General features: G+C 54.1%; 1 protein-coding gene and 1 long non-coding RNA gene across 2 annotated transcripts; one reads left to right on the top strand and one right to left on the bottom strand.

Annotated features, from left to right (window-relative positions):
• Window positions 1–214: 214 nt before the first annotated feature.
• LOC104873608 lies at window positions 215–2,450 on the bottom strand. The gene is made up of 3 exons (XR_783513.3): window positions 2,083–2,450; window positions 1,519–1,755; window positions 215–629 (listed from the first exon to the last, which is right to left on the bottom strand). It is a non-coding gene; the product is annotated as an uncharacterized LOC104873608 (long non-coding RNA).
• A 7-nt stretch (window positions 2,451–2,457) lies between these two features.
• LOC117286299 lies at window positions 2,458–4,246 on the top strand. Its single transcript, XM_033764046.1, has one exon. The coding sequence runs from the start codon at window positions 3,182–3,184 to the stop codon at window positions 4,133–4,135; it is 954 nt and encodes a 317-aa protein (XP_033619937.1). The 5' UTR covers window positions 2,458–3,181; the 3' UTR covers window positions 4,136–4,246.
• The last annotated feature ends 6,326 nt before the right edge of the window (window positions 4,247–10,572 follow it).

Raw genomic sequence — 10,572 nt, 5'->3', positions numbered from 1 at the left:
GTGAGGGGGCCAAAGCATTTCCTTTGTATTCGGCATTAAACACTAATGTACTTCCAACATATTAGTATATCTACAATCAATATATACTACTAAAAATTATCTTTCAGTACTGCGATTAGAATCCAAGGCCTTGTGCATGCTAGTCTAGCTTTCCACCAGTGAGCTACAAACCCAACTGCATTGCAGCAAAATTTAATCAGGAAAAATGTTGAAAACTTTCCGAGAGGACAGATTGATGATGATGATGATGATGATGATGATGAATTACAGGAGTTACAAATGTGAGTACACAGCACTTCCAGCCAGGTCTCCCCACAAGGCAACTGTATCAGGCTCAGACCCCCAGGTTCCGCATGAGCTGCTGTCTTCCCTGGGAATGGGGTCATTTTCTCCTGTCCAGAGTCTTCATGATGACCTCACCCCTGCCCTGTGGGGCAGGCTGTCCAGAGGGCCTCCAAAGATGCTGTTTTCTGCCTCAGAGTTGAAGCAGCTAGGCATCCCCATGTTGGGTCTGCAGAATGACATTCGCTGTGTTTCTCCGTCTGAATAGCTTCAGGTCGGTGGCTATGCACAGCTCCTCAGGGGCACTTCGAAGATGCTAACTGTGTGAGATGGGCAGCTCTGCTATTCTGTTCAGGTAACGAGAAGATATGGAACTGCGTTCCCTTTCTTCAACTGAACCCACTCCGCCCTCCCTCAGGGTCCTTCAGGAGATGTAGAGGAGGCCATGGGCTTGCCTGTGGGTACTGCCAGCTCTGGGAAGAAAGCCCCTCCCTCTAGGACTCATGCATCTGCCCACTCTTATCAGAGAGAGGGAGCCTGGACGTCCTCTGGCATCCTCCTCCCTCCTGGCATTATCAGTGTAACACGCTGTTTCCTCTCATTCACTTCTCCTGAGGGAAGGCACCAGGGAGCTCTCAGGGACCCAGAAGGAGGACCTGTGTGTGGTTCCCAGGAGCCCTTGCTCAGTCAGGGGCTCCCAGGGATCCAGCAGACAGGCACAGGTGGCTCCTTCTTATGTGTGGACATTGGGGTGCTGGGGGGGGGTTCTAGAATAACCTCAGGGGACTGGCTATACTGCAATTCCCCCAAAATAAGATGTAGCTGAATGATAACCAGCCTGAATGACTTTTTTTGTTTGTTTGTTTGTTTCTTTGACACAGGATCTCACTGTGTAGTTGAGACTGACCTGGAACTCACTATGTAGCACAGGTTGGTCTCAAACTCACAGCGATCCTCCTGCCTCAGCCTCCCGAGTGCTGGGATTACAGGTGTGCGCCACCATGCCTGGCTAGCCCGAATGACTGCAGGTGAGAAGTGCCAGTCCCAGTCAGCCTGTCTTTGCCATCCTGCCTTGCAGAGCAGCCAGTGAGCAAGAGAGCAGTGAGTGCGGCCAAGTCCCTGAGAGGCTGACTGGGGCTGGAGTTTTGATCTCCAGTTTTCCAGGCTGATTATTTTCCAGGTATTATTATTCCAAGGAAAGAGGGTTACTTTTTATGGTTCAGATCAAGAACTCACACACTCAGTGGCTGGGCTTCTGGGAAGAGCTGGGGTCGTGGGTGCCCTGGCTGGCCTGGGTAGTAGACTGGGTCTGTGTCCCGCCCCGTCTGGCTCTCTGCTCCGTGCTCACCAGAGCCCACAGCTGTGCTCTGTTCCAGACCCTGCCCTGGGCTGTGTCTGCCTTGGAATCACCAAAGCTGAACTGAAGAGCCAGATAACCCCGCAGTTATGGGTGTCAGGAGTGTGTCCTGGTAACTAGAAAGGCATTTGAGTTTCTTTTTTTAGAAAAGAACAAGGATAATTTCATTCCATTTTTGAGCCCAAGCACAAATATCGCTATGTGACTAGTAGGACACACAACTGCCTCTGCTTGCTGTCCCAGGGTCTGCAGGGCATCCCACTGGCAATGTGGATACTCATGTTCCAGGGTCTGTGTGGACACTGTCCTCATGTCCTGTGGGAGTAGAACTGAGGGGCCCAGGATGGCTCACACAGAACCTTGGAGGGGTCTGTTTTCCACAAGAGCTGTGCGCCCCACATGGCCAGCAGCAATACCAGAGCCCGAGTCCTCTGGGTCCTCACCGACACTTGTTAGTGTCTGTCTTTCTCGTCAGCTGCCCCCTGAACGTGCCATGCTCTCACATCCTGGCCCCCATTTGCTTTTCCCTGATGCTCATGACGTCCAGCCTCCTTCCATGCGCTCTTGGTCACCCGCTGTGTCCCCAGAAATACCCACGTGGCCCCTCTGCCTGGTGTTTCCAGTTTCACTTTGTGTAGTTGGGTTTCATCTTGCCCTTCCCAGGCCTACGGGCTAAAGTATTGAATTCCAGGTCCCTGCCAGCCCCTCACTCAGCCAGGCCTGTCCGAGGCTGACCAAGGGGCACTATCCCGCCCTTGGGCTCCCAACACCTTCACCCCATGGGACACATAAGCCAGAATGGGTCCTCTCTCCTCACTGCGAGTCCTGGGCTGAGGTGGAAACCCTGGGCAGTGCAGATCACATCCATGGCCCCAGCATGGAGCACTTCCTTCCACAGCTACTGTGGGACGTCTCTGTGACCGGCCCTGCTCCCAGTGGCTGAGGTCTTCACGGGATCACGTGACACGGACCCCTGCTGGCCCAGGCGCAGTGGCTGTGGGAGAGGAAGGAGCGGCACAGTGATCAGAAGCAAGTGCCCAGTGTGGAGTTCCCAGGGGAGCCGTGGGGCGGGGCTGCACTGTAACATGGGTGAGGGGTGCAGGTCAGGGACCTGGGAGGAGGGAGTTGGGGTGTAAGCCTGCACCACGGTACGTTCAAGGGCACGTGCTGGCACCTAAGGTGCGGGAGGGAGGGTGGGAGGAGGGAGAAGGCAGCGGAAGAGAGGCTGGGCAGGTGACTGTGTCCACTGCTCTGTGCCCACTTCCGGCCTGGGAGCCGCCTCCCCCCGTGCGAGGTCACCCTGGGCTTCTGAGCAGAGGGCCCCTCGGCCTGGGTCTTGGGGCCATTCCTGGGGCGGAATGGGGCTGAGGACCCTCAGAGGGGGCTGTGGTCCAGGAAGGACGCGTTCCTGGGCAGGGCCGCCAGCGCTGGCACACGCTGTCAGGGAGGTCCAGGGACAGGGGGTGGCCTGGACACGGGGTGAGGTGGACAGAGGGTCCAGGTGAGCCAGGTTCCCGAGGGCGGCACGGTGCCGTGTGGGACATGGGGACAGTGGTGAGGGGAGGGGACGGGGACGAGAACGGAGACCCGGTGACCCGAGAGGAGGGGCGAGAGAGAGGGAGGACCCGGGCGCCACGTGGAGGGCTCCCTAAGGAACGCGTGACGGCCGCTCCTCAGCTCCTGTCCCGGTCATCACCGCCTTCCCTGCTCCGCCGTTTGCTCCCTGGCTGCGCTGTCTGTGTCCCCTCTGCTGGTGGCCGTCAGGGTCAGCGCAGGGCTGGCAAGGCCGCGCCCTGCACACGTGTGAGCTGGAGGACGCTGGCTGGACGGGCGCGAGAGGAGGCCACGGGGACGCCGTGCCCGGCTCGTCCCAGGCGAGTTTGTGCGATGATTCTCTGCACGGGGTCCTTGCTGCGTGGACGTCCCCAGGCCCAGCTGACCTCACAATGGGCTATTTTAATTCTACGCCGACCCCCTGGAAAGGGACAGATGAAGTCACCACGAATTCCGACCTGCTGCATGCATCCAGGCTGGGAAGATCATCTCCACTCTTGGGGCATCTCCCTCCTGGGGCTGGGGGCCAACGGCCTCGTCCTGTCCCTCCTGCTCTTCTCCATCGGGTGGCACCGCTTCTCTGTCTTTCTTTTACACCTGGCTCTGGCTGACTTTATCTTCCTCGCCTGTCTGGTTTTGGAGTTCACGCAACAGATACTTCAGTATTTTCGTGACATAAAGTTTCATCTTCCATACGTGGAGGCGTTCCTCGGCGCGTCCTACACGGTGGGGCTCCGCCTGCTGACCTTCATCAGCGTGAGCCGCGGCCGGCCCGTCTTCTTCCCCATCCAGTACCGGCTGCACTCTCCGAAGTACTGGCCCGCCGTCCTGTGTGTTCTCACCTGGGTCTTGGCCATTTCCCTAACTGTGCTGCAGAAAATGATCTGTCGGCTTCCTTCTCGAACACATCCCTCATTTGGTCACCCCTGTTATATAGGGTGATCTCTGTTTCTTGTCATTCTTCTGTCTGTAACACTACTGTGCGTCGTGGTTACGTGGATCAGAATCCAGTGCAGCTCCCGCGTGCGTCCACCCCGCATGTTGTACATCATCCTGGGCCTCACACTCGTGTCCCTCTGGACTTCTGCCTTCTCCGATGTGCAATACTTCCTGCCTGGAAACCCTATCATCCCCTACTATGTAGAGCTTCGGGCACTGTTGTCCAGTGTGAACAGCAGCGTCAACCCCTTGGCTTAGTACCTTGCAGGGAGGATGGGGAGGCAGAGGCGCCAGAGGCGCTTACGGGAGGTTTTCCAGAGGGCCCTGGGGAGGACTTGGACGCCTCTCGCGGTCCACCCAGTGACTCCACCTTGGCACGGGCTCCTGAGGGACCTGCCCACCCCTGTCCCCACTGAGGCCACACATGGCCTCTCCCATCGGCCTCTGGTGCCTGCCTGTCAGGTGTGGTGTAAGCGTTTCGTCCCTTAGCTTCACTGTGCGTGGTGCAGGCAGTGCAGGTCCGGCTTCCTTCTCTCTGAGCAGAGCCGTCCTTGGCCGCTGCCCTGTCATAAACCGCTGAGCTTTGCTCACAAGCAGGGCAGCAAGCAACTGTGCCACCGGCTCTCTCAGTGCCTCTGTCTCAGCAGGCGAGAGGCGGCCTCAGTGTACAGTATTCAAATCTGCCCGTATCCCCCGTGTGGGTGCTGGGGCCCAGCCGAGTGCCCCCTCCCTAGGTCGCAGTGTCACCACCACCACACCTTGTCCCCTCACCCCCGAGGAGCTGGACCTTGGCCCTGCGCTGCGATCCTCTGGGAGGCTGTCACGGTTCGGGCCTGGAGTCCCCTCAGAGCCTCCCAGTCACAGTGGCTGAGTCTAGAGTGTGGGATGCTGGGATGAGGGCGTGTGACTACTAAACCACTACACGGGAGTGATGGCTTGGCACTGCCCTGACCCTGGTACTCTGAATAAGGTAAAAGGGGTGGAGAGACACCTTTAAGGGCTCTTGTTGCTTTTGCTGTCTTGTGCCTCTGCCACCCTGCCTTGGAGCCAGCTGATTTTGGACTGAGACCTCTGTGAACTGTAAGCCAAAGAAATCTTTTCCCCCTTGAACTTTGTGTGAGGTATTTTTGTCTCCGCAAAGAGAGAAAAATAACTAACGCCGAGGAGGGGTCGTGTGCCGTAGGAGGCAGAAGCGGGGTCCTCTGTGGAAAGCCCCTGCCTCAGCCCCTTCAGTGCACCGCGCTGCCTGTGATTCCCCAGGCAAACAGGAGCAGGACGCTTGGATCCATCCCCGGATGCCAGGAACCCGGGGTCCTGTGCTCGTGAGCGCCCTGCGTCATCCGAGTTAACAAAGCTCTGTGTGCAGGTTTTCAGGCGCTGTGATGATGTCTGGCACTTACCTTTCCTTGTCATCCTAGAAAAGTCTCAAAGATAAACAGCACTTCTGTGTAAATTCAGAGTCCAATGGGGAAGAGTTGGTCATTTTAGTACCGCATTGTTCAATCTAACTAATCAGAGATACCTTTGCTTTATAATATGACTTTGACATAAATAAATTTTATGATCACTGTCATGTAGTTATTGAAGGCTTATTTAGGACTCCCCTGTATGCTCACCTCAGCATGCAGACCTGAAGCAGACCTGGCACCTTTGCTGCATGGTGAGTGGCTCTGTTTTCTGTGCAGATTTGTAAGTCAAAATGTATCATAATTTTAAAACCAGGAAATAAATAAAATAATTAACAACACATAAAAAGATCCACTCACTATAAACATAGGTGCGCATATATCTCCGTGAAATGATTCTTTAAATTCTTTTGGAAAGATACCTAGCAGAGCTATGACTGGGTCAAATGGAACCTCTTGTTCCAGCTCTTTGAGATATCTCCATATTGATTTCCCTGGTGGGTGCACCAGTCTGCACTCCCACCAAAGTGGAGAAGGGTTCCTTTCTCCCCACATCCCCGCCAACATTTGTTATTGTTTGATTTCTTGATAGCAGCCATTCTTTGTGGGGTGAGGTGGGATCTCAGTGCTGTTTTCATCTGCATCTCTCAAATGACCAGTGATGTGGAACATTTTTTTACATATTTAGTTGCTGCTTTTGCTTCTTTGTCTGAGCAATGTCTGTTCATTTCAGATGCCCATTTTTGAATTGGGTCCTTATATTTGGGGGGGGCTGATTATTTTGACTTCTTTATATGTTCTAGATAATAGTCCCTTGTCTGATGAAAAGCTGGTAAAAATTTTTTTCCACATTGTAGGTTGTCTCTTAGTTCTGATGATGGTTTCTTTTGCAGTGCAGAAGCTTTTTAATAAGATGAGATCCCAGTTGTTGATTCTTTATGCTACTTCCCGTGCTACTGAGGATTTGTTCATAAAGTCTTTTCCTGTGTCAGTATTCATAAAGTCTTTTCCTATGCCAATGTCTTCCAGAGTTCTGCCTAACTTGTCTTCCAGCAAGTTCAGTGTTTCAATTTTAATATTTAGATCTTTAATCCACTTGGATTTTACTTTAGTGCATGGTGAAAGGTAAGGGTCTAGTTTTAATCTTTGGCAGGTTGAGATCCAGTTTTTCCAACACCATTTATTAAAGAGGCTATCTTTCCTCCAGTGGGGATGGTCAGCTCCTTTGTCAAAGATGAGGTAGCTGAGTACATCTGGAGTTGTTTTTGTGTCTTCCAGTCTGTTCCACTGATCCTCAGGTCTGTTTCTTTGCCAGTACCATGCTGTTTTTATCACAGTGGCTTTGTAGTATAGTTTCAAATTGGGAATTGTTATACCCGCTGCCATGTCTCTGTTGCCTAGGATGGCTTTTGCTATTCTAGGTCTCTTATGGTTCCAAATGAATTTTTGGATTCTTTTTCTAGCTCTGTGAAGTATAGTGTTGGAATTTCAATTGGCATAGCAGCACAGTTTGTAATAGCTAAAACTTGGAAACAGCCCATTTTCCCATCAGTTGGAAACTGGATAAAGAAGATGTGGTTTTTCTATATAATGGAATATTACTCAGCCATAAGAATGAGAAATTAGATTCATTCATAGGAAAATGAATACATATTGAGGATATACTCCTAAGTGAAATAAATAAGTCACACGTGTAAATACCAAATAGTTTCTGTAGTGTGAATAAACTATAATAGTGCATAAGGTCCTAATGATATAATGGACAATGTGAAATAGGAAGAAAGGGGCTAAAGGTGTAGGGAAAGTGGGGAAGGGTAGGGGAAAGGTAATAAGGGAAAAGAAAAAATATGAGAACATGAAAAAATGGAAATGAAGTGTTTGTAAAGGGGGAGAGGAGAAGGGGTGAAGGGAGGGTAGGGATAAGAGGAAAAAATGAGAACCAAGGCCTGTCATGTAAAGGTACAAGATCCCAATGATGAATGTAACTGTACTGTATCCCTACAATGTACCGATAAACTCAGTGAGGAAAAAAAAAGATCCACTCACTCTGCTGTTTTTAGTAGCCAAAATATTTTTTAAATCTAATATTTAAAAATACAAAAATTAAGCCAGGCATGGTGGTGCACAACTGTAACCCCAGCTATTTGGGAGGCTGAGACAGGAGAACCACACGTTTGAGGCCAGCCTGGGCATGGGTGTTCATCAGATTTTTGTTAATGACAGAAACTCTGAGAAAAACCAACTTAGGGGCAGAAAGATTGATATGGCTCACATCTGCAGAGGGTTCAGTCCATAGTCAGCTGGCTCCAAGGCAGAACCATCATGGGGAGTGATGTGCGGTGGGACAGCTGCTCCCAGGATGCAGAGAAGAGGGGAAGAGAAAGAGAGGAGGTGGCCAGGGACTGAGTATAGTCTGCAGCCACACCCTCAGGACCCACTGGGCTCAGTTTTGCCCAGGTTCTACATTTTCATCACAATAGTGCCATGGAACCATTTTAGATTTGAACTATAGCAGCAGGTTAGCTGGACTTTGTCTCAAAAATAAATATGCAGTCTCCATGTTCCCTGAGTTCAATCCCCTGTACCCCCACACCAAAAAAAAAAAAAAAGAAAGAAAAGGAAAAGAAAGAGAATTGGTTTAAATTTCACCATATACCCTTAAAATACACCACACACAGACATTTCCAACCAGGTTGTCGCAAAGCAGTAATGCAGGTGAGTCTCCAACACGTGGACCTGCATTGAGGGACCAGGCACACAGGACAGCTTCCATTTCAGCAGTGTCACAGGCGGTGACCTGGGAAGAGGCCAGGGCCTTGTCCCGGGCAGTGAACCCCCTGCACAGAGTCACCAGACCCTGTCTATCTGAGAGGTGGGTGCCCGGGCTAGCAGGAGGGGTGATGTCAGCATGGACAGCATGGGGACAGAGGCTGAATCCGCAGGACGAACGGTCCACAGGTGGAGGTGGTGAAGGCTCCTCTGAAATTTGAGTGTGCCTGGCACCAATGGATTGTCACTTATGCGTGGATAAGGTGACAAGTGCTGCAGCTGTGATTCTGACCCCAATAAAACTCATAGGGCTGCCGGGTGTGGTGGCACATGCCTGTAATCCCAGCACTCAGGAGGCTGAGGCAGAAGGATGGCAGTGACTTCCAAGCCAGACTAGAATACATAGTTTAGGGCCAGCCTGAATTACAAAGGGAAACTCTGTCTCAAAAGAAAAAAACAAAACAAAACAGCAACAACAAAACATCACAAGACTCATAGGGCTGAGTGTGATTTGGGGTACACTGCCTGCCCACCCTGCACAAGATCCCAAGTCATTTATCAGGACCACAGTAGTAAGCACAGTAACTTTAAACACAGAAGCAAGAGGAAGCCGTCTGCTTGAACTTGAGGTGGGCATTTCGCTGGCTCAATGCAACAGCACAGCTACCTCGCGCCCCAGCTGCAGCACTGAACCATCAGCAGGGGGGGGGGGTTGCTCCCAGGCTCCCAGGCTCCCAGGCTCCCAGGCTCCCAGGCTCCCAGGCTCCCAGGCTCCCAGGGGAGGTCGTCAGGCGCGGCCTCCCGCAGTAGTGAACTTTGGACGCCAGAGGGCGCTCGCGGGCCACTCTCCCGCGCTGTCACTGCGTGGAGAGACGTTTTAAACTTGCTCGGCCAATGCATTGGATGCCCGCATCTCTGCCTAGAAAGGACGGAGCCATGCCAGCCCACCGGGTTTTGGGAGGCTGGGCCTTGCTGGGTGCGAGGTGGGGGGCACCCAGGGCCGCTCTCCCCTGCTGTTGTGGAGCCTAAGGCTTTGGCTGCGGGAAGGCAGGAGAAAAGACTGCACCTGAGGGCTGCGGCCGGCAGGGGAAGAGCCAGGAGGCCAGCTGGGCTGGGCCTCCTCCCTCCTGCAGCCTCAGCCCCTCCTGCCCACTTCGCAGACACCCAGTGCCCACGCTGACCTAACAGGGCTGAACTGGGACAGGGCAGAAGAGGAAACCTGACCCCTGTGCCAGCCCCAAGTGGTCCTGTGGTGCAGGGCCTCCTTCCAGCCTCCCCCTAGTTGTGCCAGCTCTGAGCCAGGAACCCACTCTGCCCTCCTTCCATTGGCACAGGACAGCGATCCCTTCTCCTGCTTGCAAGGAGGGATCACAGCAGCTCCTGAACACCCCCCTGCAGCCACGGCCACCCCCTATTCACAGAGGGACCTGGGCCCTGAGCACGCCCGTGCAGGGGGGCCGGTGCTCAGCCATGCCGCTGCCCTTCGGGCACCCCCACACCCAGGGGACCCTAGAGACTCTCGGCTGAGGCCCACAGTGCGAGAGGCCCACACTGCTGTCCCCGCAGCCCTCTGCCTGGGCACCACCTCCTGTTACATCCAGCGTCTCTCTCCAAGCACCCCAAAGCTGACGATTGTCAAAGGCTGGGGCGGGGCTTGCCCTTCTCTGGCCGTCCCCAGTGGGCACTCAGTGAACGTTCAAGGGGCGTGAGATGCAGCACTCTGCTGCCCCCAACAGACCCCCGAGGCCCGCTCCCCACCTAATCCCTCCTGGGCGGTTGCCTGCGCGGTGCAGGCCTGTCGGACCCTCCCACCAGCTCCCACGTGCCGGGCCCCCGTCAGAGAGTCTGCCCGGCTGTGTGGCTGTGTCCCGAGGGTGGGCTGAGTGCCAGGCTCCAGCCCAGCGTGGGGTAGGGGAATCAGGGAGGCACGGAGAGTAGGCAAGGCGGCTTTGCACTGCAGGCCTCGAGGGTGGGGTGCTCGGACAGGGAAGCACGCGTGGATAAGGGAGAGATGCCTTGGGTGGCTGGGGGCCCGGGGACGCCGTCCTCCTGCTAGAGGTCGAGGGGAGTGTGGCCTGGGCCACCTTGTCGTCTGGCGCGCTCACTGGCGCTCGGCCTCCCCCTGCAGGGTCGCGGAAAGTTGGGTGCGCCCCGTCCCCGCGGGGAAACCAGGCAGTCCCACCCGAAGGCGATGTCTTCTCCAGCCAGGACACCAGTATGCGGACAAAGGCGGAGAAGGGACCCCGGCGCCAGCTGACTGGCGGG

The sequence above is a fragment of the Fukomys damarensis genome, unplaced genomic scaffold, assembly GCF_012274545.1.
Source record: "Fukomys damarensis isolate Sample0158 unplaced genomic scaffold, DMR_v1.0_HiC HiC_scaffold_16, whole genome shotgun sequence".
Taxonomy (NCBI): Eukaryota; Metazoa; Chordata; class Mammalia; order Rodentia; family Bathyergidae; genus Fukomys; species Fukomys damarensis.
This window is presented reverse-complemented; position numbering and strand designations above follow the sequence as displayed.